The following is a 17,203-nucleotide window of genomic DNA, read 5'->3' as shown; positions in this document are numbered from 1 at the left end:
GCACCCTCCTGGATCCTCCTGAATCCTCCTGGGTCCTCCTGGATCCTCCTGGACCTTCCTGAATCCTCCTGAATCCTCCTGGATCCTCCTGCACCCTTCTGGATCCTCCTGGATCCTCCTGGATCCTCCTGCACCCTTCTGGATCCTCCTGGATCCTCCTGGATCCTCCTGGATCCTCCTGCACCCTTCTGGATCCTCCTGGATCCTCCTCCCTCCGCCTATTTTGGGTGTGCTGTGACATCCAGCGCTGCTGCACAACAGCTGCTCTGCTGCCAGTGTCAACCTGGGCTATTTTTATCTTTATTGCACTGAAAGGAAGCTTAAAGGAGGCAACTGTGTTCATTACAGTCTCAAGAGCAATTCCCAGCCATCAGCCACTGTCTACATCAATTCTTTTATTAATTTGAGTGCAGCACTCAGGCCAGGAACATGTGCCTGCACTCTCAGCTGCACGCTGGCCCCAGCCTAGAGCCATTTAATTACCTCCATTAATAAGCAATAAGGCTCTTAAGAGCAACAATTTCCTTCTGCTGATCATTTCTGGGGCTCCCAGACAGAAAATGCTCTCTTTTTAACTGGTCTGAGAGGATAAGAGCTGTGGATCATGGAGGAAATGTCAGGCAACTTTAATGGGCAGGATGTTTTTAATGCAGATCCTGCTGCACTTTGCGGGTTTAATTGCACCAGAAACGTGCATGACCAAACTCACAGCCCATGAGAGTGGAAAACTTTAAATTAAGGATGACTGACCCCAGCAGAACATGTGAAAAAAGGACATCTCAAATATTGATGGGGAAAAGGAGGTGTGGAGATGGAGTTTGGGACAGTGACAGCAAAATCTCCCCAAAGCACAGCTCAGTTTTGGCATCAGCTCCTTCCTGGCTGGATTTAAGGACAGGTAACTCTGAGAACTCCATCAAAAATAGCTTTACAGGGCTGCAATGAAGTGCTTTTCACCTCTCAGGTTTGGAGCTTTTGGGTTCTGTGGTTTCATTTTTGTTTGTCCATCCTTTTAGGGATACCCTGAGTGATGAGTGAAGCCTCCCAGGCACACAAAACTCCTAAAGCCTCCACGGGCATGACCCAGATCCCAGAGCCACCTTTCCCAAGCAAATCAACCCCCAGCAATAAATTCAGGAGGGAAGGCTTGGGTTGGATGCTGCAGGATTTCACCTCCCAGGTCAGCTTTAGGCACTAATTAAAAATATATAGTAAAGAACGATTTTTTTAGAGGTGATTTTACCCAAAATCAGCAGGGCCAGGATGTAAAACACTGCTGACAATAGTTTTTAAGAGAAATTTGGCAAAGGAAAAATCCCAAACCTGGAGAAGCCTTCAGAGGATTCTTGCCAGGAGGAAGTTAACCAAGATATTTAAAATGATACAATATCTGCTGGCTTTTCAGTGATAATGGTCCCAGGAATGGCTGATCTTAAACACTGTTTGGAAAATGCTTTTGATGTAACAAGACAAGAAAGGTTTCAAGATGTTACTGCAAAATTCATGAGTGTTTTTGAGGCACAGGCAATTTAAAAATACCCTGGTTTTCTTAGCAGGAAAACAGTTCCTGGCGTGGAACTGCAGTGAAAACTCTCCCTCCACGAGGAAGAACACAGAAACCCAGAAAAGTCAGAGCTCAAAATGCTCCTGTTGGGATTTATAAAGATAAAGAGCTAAGAAATCACAAAACATGGGCTCAGTGAGGTTTCTAGGCCACGCTCCTGTCTGTACAAAGGCTGCTTAAAAAAGGAGTTTGTGCTGCTCCTCTGCAGCAGGGGAACCCCCAGCTCCTGCTGCGAGCTGCACAAACCTCCAGCCAAAAATTTAGGGAACTGGAGCCTCTGAAGCACCTGGGGGACTGAATTTTCTTGGCAGAGCCCTGAAATCCCAAACTTGGGCACGTGGCTACAACCTGTCAAAGGAAGGAGGCCCCGCTCTGCTTCCAAAAAAAAAAGACTTTCAAGAGACAAAATAATTGCAGGGTTTGGGATTTTCTGACCTCTTGCCATGGGAAAGAAAATGCAGGTGGCATTGAAGGGAGTGAAAAATTCACACTCAGCTGCCAGGAGTTGATCAGGAGCCACTGGAGCAAACTCTGCTGCGTTTGTCACCCTTTGCTTTCCTTTGGTTTTCCCAGCAATGACAGCTCTGGGTGTCAGAGCCAGTGGGCCATGGAAAACACCAAAGAGCAGGAGAAGAGCAGAGTGTGTTCCCTCAGGGGATGCCCGGGACACCTCTGGATGTTCAGAGCACCTCTGGATGTCTGGGAACACCTCTGGATACTCAGGAGCACCTCTGGATGCTTGGGAGCACCTCTGGATGCTCAGGAGCACCTCTGGATGCTTGGGAGCACCTCTGGATGCTCAGGAGCACCTCTGGATGCTTGGGAGCACCTCTGGATACTCAGGAGCACCTCTGGATGCTTGGGAGCACCTCTGGATGTCCAGGAGCACCTCTGGATGTCTGGGAACACCTCTGGATGCTCAGGGCACCTCTGGATGCTCAGAAACACCTCTGGATGCTTGGGAGCACCTCTGGATGCTCAGGGCACCTCTGGATGTCTGGGAACACCTCTGGATGCTTGGGAGCACCTCTGGATGCTCAGGGCACCTCTGGATGTCTGGGAACACCTCTGGATGCTTGGGAGCACCTCTGGATGCCCGGGAGCACCTCTGGATGCCCGGGAGCACCTCTGGATGCTCGGAGCTGCACATCTGTGCGGGGAGCGGGGTGGAGGCAGCACAGCGCTGCCTGGGCAGGGATTGCCATCTGCTGGCACCGAGGGGAAGCCCGGAGCCCTGCCCGAGCGTGGGGCGAGGGGAATCCACGGAATCATCGGGAGGTTTGAGCTGGAAGTGCTTGTCAAGGATCCCAAGGGATGGTCAGAGACAAATCCCCACGGAGCTGAGGGTTTGAGCCCAGCCTGAGCCCAGCCTGCTCTGCCGCCCTCACACTTGGTCCGGGATATTATTATTATTATTATTATTATTATTATTGTTATTGTTATTGTTATTGTTATTGTTATTGTTATTGTTATTGTTATTATTGATATTATTGTTATTATTGTTATTATTATTGTTTTATTCTTTTATTGTTATTATTATTACTACTATTATTATTACTATTACTATTACTATTATTACTATTATTACTATTACTATTACTTTTATTACTATCATTATTGTTACTATCATTATTGTTATTGTTATTATTTACTTGTCCCCAGCACAAAAACAGAGCCAGAGAAATCCATCAATTTTATTTTTCCACCGGCAGCGGGGGAGGGTCTGGGAGAGCTGGATGCTGGCTCCCAGCGGGGGAAACTGAGGCACGGAGGGACACCCATCATCTCTCAGCTGCTCAGGGTGGGTTTGGGGCTGCTCCCAGCCGCTCTTTTGCCTCCAGAACCTCTCATTCCTCAGAGCCCTGAGCTTCCCTGGGCTCCCCTGGCAGCCGGCGCTGTCCCCGAGCCCGGGATGTCACCCTGGAGTTGCCATGGAGACCCCCTGGCGATGCCACAGGGACACGGAGGGGCACTGGAGGCCGTCATTAAGGACAATTAATTAACGTTCATTAAAGGGGGTTTGTCGGGGTCGGCACAGAGCGAACAAAGCAGATCCCTGTAAAACAATGGGATGTGCTCTTGGTGCTGCAGGTGAGGTTCGGGGTGGGGAGCGGGAAAAATAAACTGGATTAACAAGCAGACACAAGCAGCAAATCTCATTCTGCGGCAGAAGGATTTATCTCCTGTTCATCTGAAATAAAACCCACGGCCTGTTAATCCATTTCATCCAGAGAAGGGAGCTGCAGATAAAACTCTGCCTCGTGGCCGTGAGCGAGGATCGCCACGGTCAGGATTGATAAAGCGTTCCCAAAGAGCAGGAAATCCATCTGGCTTTTATCAGCCATCAGCACCATCAGAGGCCAGGCTTTGGAGGTGCCCTCCAGCTCAGGGAGTCCTTAAGACACCAGCTCTGAAGGCAGCACTACATAAATTCTGCTTTTGCATCTCTCCATATTCATCATTCCGTGCCCAAACCAGGCTGGAGGATCCAGCACAGAATTCTAAACTCTCCCTGCCCTGCTTTAAGCTGGGTTTAACAGCAGCATTTTCTTGCAGGAGCTGTGCTGATGGAGTTTGTGCCACAGTCACTTTTAGGGGGTCACTTTTTGGTGGCTCCCTGGCCTTCACAAACCTCACCGAGGATGATTTCCCCACTGGGGATATTTCCCCACCCCTGTGATGCCACCAAAGCAAGAATCCAGGGGTCCAGCCCCACCCTGAGATGGTCTAAACTGGAATTTAATTAGGTCACTCCCCGGAGACATTAAGCACAGATGTCCGGATTCAGGAGATTACAGATTTATTGGGCATTGATTAAACAAAAAAAAATAAAAAAATCAAATAAGAGTCACAGCTGAGTGCTGCAGCCATGTGCCAGCTCTCCCTGAGGGCAGCTGGAGCAGGCTATAATTAATATTACACAGTCCTGACAGGCAAGATAAAAGTTCTGGCCAGGCCAGGGTGTAATTTAGGATCTATTTATTCTCCAGCAGAATTTATTAACTCGAGCAAACCCAGCACAGGCAGATTTGTGGCTGATTTCCCTGCAAAGGCTGTCAGGAGCGCTCTGCATGTGCTGTTCTCCTTCCTAACACATGGCAGAGCTCAGCTGAAAATCCAGGGACAGCTTCCCATGGATGGATCCCATCCCTGCCTGGGGAGCCACAGCAGCCCCTCCTGCAGCAGCAAGTGCTGAAATAAATTCTTCACAAAGCCCGGGGAATTCTGCCTCCAGCTAAAACCGTGGTAAACTGGAGTGGGACGGTGTTTGGGAGCACTTTATCCCCACTCCACGCCTCGTTTTCCTCCTGCTCAGGCACCATTCCTGCTGTCCCTTCCACTCTCCCTGCCCTGCACGATTCATGCAGCATTTAAATAATAAACTGCACGGACACTGTGGAATTTACAGCGCCCAGGGAGGGTTATTAACTAAAGCACTGGGTAATTCATAGAAATGAACTTGGATTTCTCGGTGGGAGGATTTCATTGAGGGTTTAAAAAGAGTTTAAAAAAATCCAAGGGCTGCCAGGGATTTGCAATATTTAAGTGCTGTGTGTGTTTAGAGCGAGAATCTGAGGGTGATTTATGCAGTGTGACACCTTGGTCTCAGCTGAGACAGGCTCAGAGTCCAAAATATCTGGGGCTGGGCCAGGGGCTCGCTCAAAATCAGTGGGGAGAGCAGGTTTGGAGTTTGCCCTGAATTCTTGGAGCAGTCCCACACCTCTGTCCTTCTCCTGAGGGTTCCTGCTCCCCTCAGCCCTGTCCCTCTCCTGCTTCCTGCTCCCCTGTCACCCCTCTCCTCACTGACCTGGCTGCTCCAGGGACACCCAGAGCCCCTGGCAGAGGGCTGGAACTGCTGCTGCCCCTTCCCTTTGGGAATCTGGTTTGTCCAGGGCTCCCCTTTTCTCTTTTCTCCACGCATGTCAGTGTGAGCAGTTCCACCATTTCAGGAAATATTTAATTTGCAGTGCCAGCCTGCCTTGGCTTGCCGGGACCGAGGTCCTTGTCACTTTGAAGATCCCAGCTATTTGACTGCTTTGAATTCATTTGTTTAATGAACCTCAGGGGGCCACTGCACTAAAGCATTCCCAAACAAGTTCAGAGCTCTGCAGTTTCTTCACTAATTAGGGACTCCTTTGGGGCTAAACACACGAGGTTCTGCTGCTGTGTTTGAAGCCGGCAGAAAGCCAAGGCAGGGCTGAATCTCCAGCTCAAGTGAAGCATTTTTAATGTTTTTCCTCCTCTATTTTTTTTTTCCCCTCTCCCCAGCGAGTGTAGAGTTGCCAGGCACAAACACAAATGATCAGGTCAAGGTGCCCTGAGACAGAGAAGGGTTTTAGCAAACCCTGGTAAACCAGCCCAGTTCTGCAGTGTTTTCCTGCACTTGTGTCTCTTCCACCAGCCCTTTCCCCAGTGCCTCGTCACCCAATTACTGCTAAAGGCTCCTGGAGCTAAAACTGAGAGCTCAGATGGCTCTGGAGGAGCTGTCCAGGAACAGCCGAGCTCAGTCCTTGCAAGGTCAGAGCAGGGAGCAGCTGGTCAATCCCATGCAGACAGCACAGGCCATGCCTTGCACCCCTGACAGGGGTTTGGGGTGGGAAATCAGGGGGAAAATCTCCTTTTAAAGTGCCTTGAGGATGTGGGAGTCTCACAGCTGAGAGATGCAAGACAAAATCCACTTGTGGCATCTCTTCTCAGTTTTCCCTTTCTCTTTTTTTAATGAAAGAGTTTTCTCTTTCCATTCCTTCCTTTGCCTGCCTGGTCCTTGTCCTCCAAAAAGTGAAACACACATGTCCTGGTCTAAAAAAAAATATAAATAAAATAATTAAAACATTCATACTGATTAGAAGGAATCAGGAAAGAAATTGGTGTGTCTGGCAATTCATCACAGCAACTTCATCGCTCCAAAGTAAGAAAGGGGCTGCTCAGAATCCACCCAGCGGTGCTCAGGGCACCAAGAGTCCTGCAGAATTAATTGCCAGGCACATTAATTACTGATTAAATAGGAGATCCCCAAATACCATTAGGAAGGGATGATTAAACAGCGCTGATTGGATCCATCGTCCTTCCAGCCTCACTGTAAGTCACTTTCCTGGGGCTCAGGTTCAGAAGGACAAACCTAGCACAGCAGGTAAATAAATGCTCTCAGCAGGGAGCTGGGAACACCTCGCTGGGATAAAGCTGCAGATTCCTTGTCCAGCACCGCACCTTGGCTCTGCAGCCAAAAAATAAATGCTCATTTTCCACCTTGGAGTCGGCAGCTGTGGTGGTAGCATCAGGCAGCGCTCGCAGCTCTTGGCTCAGCCCATCTGCCCCACCGAGGGCTGCCAGGAAAAGCTCCCGGGTGCTGGAATTCTGTGTCCAGGAGGACAAACCTGGAGCTGGGAACGGGCCCAGGGTCAGGGAGGACAACCCCTGAGGTGCAAGCCAGGCACACAGCTCACACAGCTCCTCCCAAAGGCAGCGCAAGGGGACCCGAGTGGGCTCAGGGGATGGTCCTGGGATGGTTAAACCTGTCCCCCCTTGCAGCCGCCCCTCCCGGGCTGGAGAGCAATCCCAGGGTGGTTTCAGCCCGGAGCTCACTGGGGGCTCCTCAGACCCCCGGGGCTCCCAGGTGAGCCCCCCACCCCTCCTGTCTCCCCGGCCATTCCCCCTCCGCTGCCCCCCGGCTCTCAGCATCAGCAGGGAGGATCCTGACCCTGTGGAGGCACGAAGGGAGCGCAGGGACAGGCGGGGACACTCCCAGGCCATCCCTTGGAGCCAGAGCTGCTGATGGAGGAGCAGGGGAGCCAGCCAGGCAGATTCCAGCCCAGCCCTTCCAGAGGCCTGGGATCAGAATTCCCGCCTGCTCCTGCGGGTCAGGGTTTAATGGAAATGGAAATAATGTAAAGCAAGCACGGGAAACGCGTTTCCAGGTGTGCTGAGCCCTGTCCGCAGGGGTGGCAGCAGCCGGGACACACCACCCTGGCACGGTGGGAAGCTGCTGCCATCTCCTGGGGAGCCCGGCAGCCCTTTCCCCCTTCCAGCTGCTTTTCCCAAGGGCTGCTGCTCCCTCCTGCCCCAAATGCCACGGGCACAGCGGGCTCTGGCTCCAGGCGTTCCCCCAGCACCCCAAGGTGGCCCCCAGACACCCGGGCAGGCTCCTGTCCCCTCCGCAGGGCTGGGGACACAGGGATGGAGCTGGGAGCAGCAGGGTCCATCCCAGGCTGGAGCAGCGAGCAAAGGCACCAGGACAGCCAGCCTGGGGTTGTTCCAGAGGGGCTCTGCAGACACTAAAGCAGAACAGAACTCTGCTCCAGCAGGGAGAGCTTGGGGACACAGGAGGTGCAGGAGGCAGGTGAGCCCAGACCTTCCAGAGAACAAGTTCTTGCAGAGAACAAGCTCCTGGCTGCTGTTTCTCCTGCCTCCCGTGACCAGGAACCTTCTGGAGGAGTACAAAGAAGCAGGAGAATTCCCTTGTTAAGCTGCTTGCTTTGGGGAAGCTCCTTTTGGCAAAATGTTTGTCCTCCCTGTGGGTTACAACGGGGCTTTCAGCACCTCATCCCTGCAGAGAACAATCCAGCTTTTTTTATTCCAGCCTGGATAATGACCTCCCAGGGCTGCCAGGCTGGGATAAACCCACGGAGCTGAAGATTCTCCTGCTGTCTGTGGGAAATCCCATGCCTGGGCCGGCAGGGCTGGCAGGGACCAGAGCTGAGGCGTTTCACTCCAGCAAACCCAGCACACATGGGGGGACTGGCAGCCTCCACACCACCTCTGGATGCAAAATTCATTCCACACCTCATTTGCAAAGGCCCTGCTGCCCTCCCTGTTTCTCCCTCCTGGCTGGAGGCAGGGCTGGGGTGTCTTTCTGGAGCTGAGGACGCCGCAGAGCCCATCCCAGCACGGGGAACTCGCCCCACACCTCCAGCAGCACAAGGAATCCTTTGAAGCCAGCTCAGCAGTTCAAGCAGTAAAAAACCCCCTCCATCACCACATTTACAAAACACAGTATTTGCAAAACAGGCCAGTAAATCTCAACTGTTCTTCACCCTAAGCAAATAACCCCATAAAGGAGCTGAGGAGCTCAGAGCAAACACTGCTCTCTTTGCCTGGAGCTGGGCAGAGTCCACGTGGAGCCAGGCAGGGCCAGCAGCCCGGGGAGGGGAGAGGAGGGGAGAGGATGCCCCGATGTGCAGGGTGATTGCAGCCCAGACAGAGAGGTTCCAGCACCAGGAAATGGAACAGAGAGAACTCCCTGTCCCTGCTTTCCCCAGCACCCTGCCCTGCCCTCACCTCTGCCTGACCCAGGGAGAGCCTGAGCCGCTTTCCCTGTGGCTCACATTTCCATGCTCCCAAGCAGGTGCTTGTGCAGTTGTTTATTCTGTTTTATTCTCTGGGACTGATGCATTTGGCGAAAAAAAAAGCCATCCCCTCCTGGTGAGGCGCAGGTGGGAGGAGGTTTGGGTTTCCTGGCTTCTGCTCTCCCCCAGATCATTCCTGACGTGCTGGAGGGTTTCAGCTGCACTCCCGAAGCACAGCCCCGAGTTCCAAGTGCTGCTGTGTGCCTGGGGACTCCAGGAACCCTCATTTAACTCGTTCCTCTCCCAGATTCGCCAGGAGCCAGGGACAGGGGAGGAAGCACAGCACTGGTGCCAGCCAGGAGCAGGCCAGACGAGCTGGGAACTGCTGCCAAGTAAAATCCCGAGCCATCCCATCTGGTGTAACGTGGGTGGCAGCCAGGGAAACACCCCTGCACCATTTCCAAGCAGCCCCTGAGGATCAGACTGGGGCTGGGGAGAGCAGCAGCTGCTCTTACCCAGAGCCTCTGTTTACTCTGGCACCTGAACCCAGCTGGGGCCAGGTCCTGCATTCCCCAACCTGCTCCTGCCACAGGAGCCACTGCTGCTCCTTGGATGCTGCTCTCAGCACTCTCAGCCCTGTCAGCTCCTCTCCAAATGTTTTGGGCCCTTTAGAAGCTCAGGTCCCTGTGTAACACAGGAATTTCCCACTGAAATTTCTGTTTCCTGCCCTTCCTCCTCTGGACTTCACACCCATTTCATTGGTTTTGTTTCATGGGCTTATCCCTGGCTGAATTAACGATTGTGCAGTCACCTTTAGGGATAAAAATATCAGTTTTACTGCTTCCCAGAGCTCTCTGTCTGTGTCCCCTCCCCAAGGCAGGGCTCTGCTCCCAGTCCCCCACAGAAAATCCACCTCTTCAAGAGCCAACAAAACCGAAAAGCCCCAGAGTGCAGATGATGAACGTCGTCACTTCCACCACCCCTCACAAGGCTCTCCTTAGCCCTGGGGAGGTTTTTGTAGCAATCCCATCCTGCCTTTTCTCTCCCAAATGGAATTATTTTCTGTGGAGGGGACAGAACCTGGCTTCAGCCCTGTGCCAGTGACGCCCCACTGAGTCACCCTCAGCACCTAGAGGAGGGCACAGAGATTTTGCAAGGAGAATTTACATGAAACTGCCCAGGGCAAACAGCACATCAGGGAAGCAGGGCTTGCAAAACTCTTCCTGTCCCATTTTTTTTCCCCATTCCATGTGCTCTCACATTGCTGACATCCTTCCCATGTTCCTTTCCTCCCAGGAAAGGTTTTCCAGCGTTTGGGAAGAGCAGTTCCCATTCCCAAGGAGCTGCAGCCTGACGTCCCTTTGAGGAGCTCTCTCCCCCTCAGCCCAGGCACTGCCCAGGGAGGCTCCCAGAAGGGCAGAAAATGAGATAAAAACACACAGAAATGAGGCTCTGGGGGAGAATTTGATTCAGCAGATCAGAAAATCTCTTTTTATTTTGCCCACGCTCCCTGCACTGGGGCCAAATTTATCTCCAACCAATGCAGCACGCCTGAACACCCTTCCAACACATTCTCCTTTTCCCTGGCACCTTTCCTGCTGCTCTTTGCCCTGAACTTCCCCATTCTATTCCTCCTTTTGCTCCCATTTCCGTTCCACTTTTATTGGAAGTATTTTATACAACAGCTTTCCAGAGCTGCAGCCCACTGGGTGAGGAGCTGTGGGGCTGGAGCACGGGAAGATGAGCTCAGGGAAGGAAACCCAAACTCCCACTCAGGCAGCACGAGTGACTCAGCAGGGCCAGGGAGGAGGAGGAGGAGGATGGAGGAGGATGGGGTGGGCTTGGCAAAACCACAGCATGAGGGCACCAGAAACGCCAGTGAGATTTATCCCCTTCTCCAGGGGAGGAGCAGAGTGGATATTAGAAAAAATAAATCAGAAAAAAAGTTGCTCAGGGAGGTGGTGGAGTCAGTGGATGTGCAGCGAGGGTGGTTCAGTGCCTCTTCCACCCTCCATGATCCTGGGGCTCTGTGCTCTGTCAGGCAGACAGGGGGAAAGAGAGAAATCCCTTCTTTTTTTGGGAGGGATCCAGCTGATTTTCTCACTTTGGTTGCTCATTTTGGTTGCTGGAAACAGCCACCCTCAGTGGGGGCATTCCTGGGAGCAGGCTCTGGATCCAGGGACGCTGATTCAGGATCATCACCTCTAATTACCGGGTGTCTCACCGCCGGGTTTCGCTCTGGCCCCAATTCTTTCTCCTTTCCCAAGGAGGTGGAAGGTGAGCAGGAGGAATCCCACCTGTTTCAGGGACAGGGAAGTGCTGCCTTTGTCCCCAGCACTGATCCCACAGCTGACCCAACAGCTCAGGGAAATCAGCCTCGAAAATCAGCTTCAAAATCAGCCTCAAAATCAGCCTCAAAGTCAACCTTGAAATAGTCCAAAATCAGCTTCAAAATCAGCCTTGAAATACTTCAAAATCAGCTTCAAAAACAGCTTCAAAATCAACCTCAAAATCAGCCTCAAAGTCAACCTTGAAATACTCCAAAATAAGCTTCAAAATCAGCTTTGAAATACTTCAAAACCAGCTTCAAAATCAGCCTTGAAATACTTCAAAATCAGCTTCAAAATCAGCCTTGAAATACTTCAAAATCAGCTTCAAAATCAGCCTCAAAATCAGCCAAGGGCCTGAGGGGAGAATGGGGAAAAATCCAGGAAGGTGAAGAAAAAGAAGCTCAAGCTGTTTTCCTCGCATGTTGATGTTATTTGAGGCATTCAGCCAAAATTATTCGACAGGAATCACATCAGGGATGTGTCCCCAGCAAGAAAATGTCCTGTTCATCAGTGAGGGGCTGTGACAGGGGGTTAGGAGAGACCAGCCCTCCACAGGGTCTTGCCCCTTCACCATCCAGCTTTTCCCAAGCAGGATCAGAAGCTGAATTTGAGAATTTTCACAAGGATGTTCCAGGTCTGGGATTTTGACATTTTCTGGAACTGTTCAGCCTTGAAGAAAAGCCTGGACCAGAGCTGGGAGCAAGACTGGAGGCTCTTCCACATTTCCAGAGCTTCTGCAAGAGGTCACAGGACTGGTCACCATTCCAGAGGACACAGAAATGGACAGAACTCGGCGCCCATCCCCTCAGGGATGTCCTCACTGCCCTTTTTAACCCCTTAAATGGGGGTCACCCCTTTATTTTCACCAGTTCTCTCCAGGGCTGGGCAGGTAGGAGGAAGCATCTCTATCAGTGAAACCTCCCAGGGGGTGTGGACGAGTGAGCTGGACGGAGAGGAGGAAATATTTGCATTTACCTCATCAAAGCCCGGGTATAAAACGGGCTGGGGAGGCGTGAGGCTTTCTCAGTTCCCAGGTGCAGGTGGGCAAGGAGGAGGCACCAAAGGGGGTCATGGCAGCTTTCCTCCTCCTGGCACCCCTCCTGCTGCTGGGGCCGGTGGCTGGCCAGGCCCAGGAAGAGATGGAAGGGTGTCTTTGGCTCTGGAACGCGACTGAAGGGAATTTCTCTGTGGAAACAGCACCTGAGACTTACCAGGCCAACACAACCTACCAGGGTAAGGCAGCCCTGCCTGGGTCTCACAGGCTCCCCCTGCTCGGAAATCTCTGTCCCTGACCCAGCTGCTCTCACATCTGCCTGAACTGGGGGAGGTGGAACATTCTTTTTCTGCTTTAATTATTTTTAGTTATTTTTAATTTCAGGCGGGAGATGGGTGAATGCTGCTGTTGTCACCTCCCTGTTCCTATTTCACATTCCCCTCTACAGCTCAATCCCAAATTCTCTTTCTCTCCTTGATTTTGATGTTTGATTTTTGATGATTTTTTTCCCCTCGCTTTATCTTTTCGCCTGCACTTGCACAGAAGGAGCTGAATGCTCTTGAAGAGACAGAGCTTGGGGAAGTTGTTTTGTGGTTTGGGTCCCTCCTCTCAGGCACTTTGCCTCTCTCAGGGGCTGCACAGACAAAGGGGAAGAGGCCACTTTGATGCTGACCAACGCTCAGCACCCATCGTAAGAAATGGATTTCACAGAAGGATGGGTTAAACAGCAGCCTGGCCCTGCCAAATCTGCCCTGAGGCCAGCAAAACCTCAATGCTGAGGCAACAGAGGAGGAGAGATTCCCTCAGCCCTCACCCCAGCAGCTGGTTGGGGTTTCTTCCCTCTGCTCTCTGCTGTTATTTCCATTTTTTGAGCACGGAATTGAGGTTTGGTGGCAGTTCCTGCCTCACATCAGCTCCTGGAGGTTCTGACGGTCTTGGCAGCTTTGGTTTGAAGCCAGGCTGCCCAAAGGTTCCTTTTCCAGGGGCTGAGGGCTGCCCAAAGGTTCCTTTTCCAGCCCTTCTTCCCATTTGCATGGGATGCAAAGGGCTCTGCTTTCACTCCTGGCTGTGGCACCCACAGCAGCGAGGGCTGAGCCTGCTGTCTGAGCACTTCAGGGACAGAAAATGGGATTTTTCCTCCTCCTGTGCCCCGGGGCTGAGCAGCTCAGGGGCAGAAAAAGGGGTTTTTGTGTGGTGAAACACCATCTGTGCAGGCTGCTGGTGCAGCTGGCACCCCGAGTGTCACACAGGGTGAGCAAACACTGCAAACCCCGAGGGCTCAGGGTCCTCCCAGGGCAGAAATCTCATTTTGTGTGATTTTCTGTGTTCCAGTGACGATAAAGGATGACAGAAACCACAGCAACAGCTCAGGGCAGTACCTGCTGCAGGCCCTGTCCCCCCAGAACACCTCTGTGGGGGAGTGGATGGAGGCAACCACGGGGAATTGCAGCTCTGTGCACACAGCGATATTAAACATCACCCAGAACACAGCTCGCTGGACATCCCCGGACACAAACCTGTCCTCTGTGCAAATAAGGTGAGGATTTCCTCCCCCTGAGCCTCCAGCAGGGACAGAGCCCACACTGAGCCCCTCCAGCAGAGCAGGGGATGGGAAAAACCTCCACAGGCTTCTGGATTTCCTCTCTCCCTTTACCATTTCCGTGCCCCACGGGTGCTCCAGGAGCTGGGAGCTGCTCCCACGGGTGGAAAATCAGATTTATCCCATGGAAATGGCCTGGCTGAGAGCTTCCAGAGGGGCTGGTGGGAAATGTTTGTCTGAGGGAAGCGCAGCCCTGTGGGGACACCTGAGTTCCTGGCAGTTCTAATTACAGGGAGCAGAATTTATTGCCACCCTGGTACATGGCATCCCCATCCCAGACAGGAAGCAGCAAAAATGGGATGGAGAAACCATTTCAGATGTTAAAAATAGCCCCCCCAAAAAAGCTCAGTGTGGCTGGAGGGCAACATAAGTGAGCTCAGGATGGCTTCAGAATTCCTGTTTCTTTATCTGCTTTCAAGGTCCCCTTTCCATCCCCACATCAGACACTCAGCTTCTCTCCTTTGAACTTGTTTTCCTCTCTCTTCCCTCCTCCCACAGGGTCTATCTCAGCCTCCCTCATAACATCACCGAGCTCAAGATTTTCATGCTGAACAGAGGTAAATAATCTTCATTTCCAGGACATGGGGAAGGACACACCCAGCAGGGGCTTCAGTCGTGTTCTGGGCTTTGGGGAGAGGGCAGAGAGGGTTTCTGGAGCTGAAGGATATCCCATGTTTCCAACAGTCAGGCAAAGACAGAGGGTTTTCATACTATAATTCCAATTTAAAACCTTTTCAAGCTTCCTTTTTGCTTTAAGGGATGCGAAACGGCTACAAACCAGAGGCCAGGCTCATTTATTTCTGCAGGGGCTGGCACAGGAACGGGCTGGGAGCTGTGGCTTTGCTGCCAGGGGGTGTTTCTTGCTCTCCACAGACCCCAGTGCGGAGAGTGATGCTGCTCTGATGTATTCAGACATCCCACTCCTTCACAGAGGGCCTGACCCCTGATTTCTGTGAAGGCAGAGCCTGCTGGAGAAGGCCTCAGCTGGTCCTTAGGGTTTGTAATGGAGTTTTTTTTTTCCATTTCAGCGGCAGAAAGCACCACGTTTCCCACCACCCCCTCGACCGACTCGGCGTGCAAGGCCCAGAGCAGCGCCCTGCTGCCGGCTGCCCTGCTGCTCCTCACGGGCACCCTGCTCTCCTAGGGGCCAGCACAGGAGGGCAGCCAGCTGTGCTGCCCCTTCTCCTGCTCGGGAAGGACGGGGCTGAGCTGATTTACTCAGGAGAACGGTTCGTTTGTGTGTGTTCGGGTGATAAATGCACTTCCACGGTAAATGATAAAGGAGCGCCGAGCTGATCCTCCCCCCCGCTCCCCTCACCCACGGCCTCAGCAAAAGGAAATATTTCACAGCAGGGACCCCTCTGCCCTGGGTTTTCAGACACAGAAATGGCTGAGCAGACCCCACTGAGCACGGTCTCCTCATCCCCTGGGATTCTGTGAAGCACCAAGTGCCTGAAGAGAGGAGGATTCCTCCTCCTCATCCTCCTCTCAGGGCACCGGAGCTGCTGAGAAGCTCCAGGGCAGGTCTGGGTTTTCCTCTCCATCCCCAGGGCTCGGGGGGCAGAGCTGAGCCTGCCAGGGGAAATCTGCTCAAACCCCCCCTGAACAGCTCCAGTGAGCTGCCCACCCCAGCCCCAGCAGGACAGGCCAGAGAGCCTCCACACCAAGCCCTAGCAATTCATCCTCCGGGCTGTTATTTGCTCCAAAATCCCCGAAATTTTGTTCTTTCAGCAAAGTTTCTCTTTGTTTTCCCTCTATTTTTTTTTTTTCCTGATTTTTCTGGGCATTTTTTTTTTCTTTTTTTTATTTTTTAATTAATCAGCAGTTGATTTTGCTGTAGGGCAAGATTGCATGGGTCAATGGATGTCTTGATTTTATTGTTGTCGTTTGTATTTTTATAAGGGGAAAAACGTTTATTTAGAAAATTTCCAACTTGTGGGAAGCAATTTTTTTGTTTTTCGTAAATCGATCTAAATAAAATAAGGAATTAAAATTGCTTCTTGCACCTCCCATTATTTCCTGGCTTCGTTGTGATGGTGTAGGGAGGAAGGTTTGAAATGATTCTGAAATATTTGGCTTTGATCCCACAGATGAGCACATAAAGCAACAAATGAAGGTGAGGCCTGAGCTCTGCAATCCTGCATGGGGTGACCCAGAGGATTTTTGGGGGGAAGGGTCAGGAACAGATTCCTGCCCCTTTAATCCCCTTGTGCTTCCTCTTCAGGAGGCTTGAGCCCCAATCCACAACAAATATTTCAGATCTGAAAAAGAGCCCTGGCTTTAAACTGCCCTTCCCAGCCCAGAGCTGGCCAAATCCCCTCATTTCTGCTGAATAAATCCTAATTCCCAAGTGATTGGAGAGCCTGGCAATAAAGGAGCCTGAAAATTTAAAGCAGGAGCTGAGCACCACAAGAAAAAAATTGTCCCTACCCATTTACGCTTCTCAGGAATTCAGAAGAATTTGTCCCTGCCCATTTCTATTTTTCAGGCACTCAGACATCAGGCCTAAGGGGGAAATTTTTTTAAATTCCCACAGAACTGTCTGAAATATTATCAGTAAAATTTGACAGCTGTGGTTAAACACCTGCTAAGGTTGGTTTGGCTTTCAGGTTGAGCTTTCACTCAACTTTTTGCTTGTTCAAATTGTAGAAAAGCCATGGTTTGCCTCAAGAAACAAAGGAAATTCTGCCCTCAGAAACAAACTCCACTTGTTCCATCCTAATTTCCATTTCCTTCCCTGCTTCCTGATGGGGAGTGGAGGGATTGGGTTGCAAAGCCAGAATTCCCCAGCCCAATGTCACAGATGAAACTGGAGCCTGCAGCGCTGTGTTCATGGAATGTTCTCGCAGAATTTCGGAGAAATGAATTTTTTAGTGCCCAGCCATTAAAATTGGCATCTGTTTAGCAGGCAGGGTAATTAGCAGAGATAGGGACGTGCTTTATCTCCTGCTACCCCAGTGCAAAACACAATAAAATCCTAATTAGTGCTGGAAATTACTGCTCAACTCCAATCTCCTTGTTGATCCATCTATCTCCTAAGATTACAGCCTTGGATAATAAATATGAAATTGCATTTAAATATCTCTGTGGCACCTCCCATGGCCCAGATTGTCCCCACCCCCAAGGTGGCTCCTGTGGCCTTGTCCATTCATGAGCCCCATCAGTGGCATTTTCATTAATTTTTACTATACTGAGCAGTAAAAATGAGCATTTCCTTTCACACCCCTGTCTATTTTATATATATATAACTGTAATACATCTACAAGACACATCCATACCAAATTTCATACCAAAATCCCCCTGGATTTCACCCCAAAATCCCCAAATTTCACCCCAGAATCCATCCTGAGAGTCCTGAGGTTCTGGAACCAGTCCGGGGGTTCTAGACCATTCTGCTGGACCCTGCCCAGTGCTGAGGTTCCAGAACATCCA

At 51.4% G+C, this 17,203-nt stretch overlaps 1 protein-coding gene across 1 annotated transcript; it reads left to right on the top strand.

Moving 5' to 3' along the window:
- The first annotated feature begins 10,760 nt into the window (after positions 1 to 10,760).
- Positions 10,761 to 15,764, top strand: LOC147649492 (uncharacterized). Its single transcript, XM_086861086.1, has 4 exons — positions 10,761 to 12,410; positions 13,504 to 13,708; positions 14,270 to 14,328; positions 14,800 to 15,764. Exons 1-4 carry the CDS (start codon positions 12,248 to 12,250, stop codon positions 14,913 to 14,915), a joined length of 543 nt encoding a protein of 180 aa, XP_086717212.1. The 5' UTR covers positions 10,761 to 12,247; the 3' UTR covers positions 14,916 to 15,764.
- Positions 15,765 to 17,203: the final 1,439 nt, after the last annotated feature.

Source organism: Cyanistes caeruleus, chromosome 23 (genome assembly GCF_971803275.1).
Source record: "Cyanistes caeruleus chromosome 23, bCyaCae1.hap1.1, whole genome shotgun sequence".
Classification (NCBI taxonomy): Eukaryota; Metazoa; Chordata; class Aves; order Passeriformes; family Paridae; genus Cyanistes; species Cyanistes caeruleus.
This window is presented reverse-complemented; position numbering and strand designations above follow the sequence as displayed.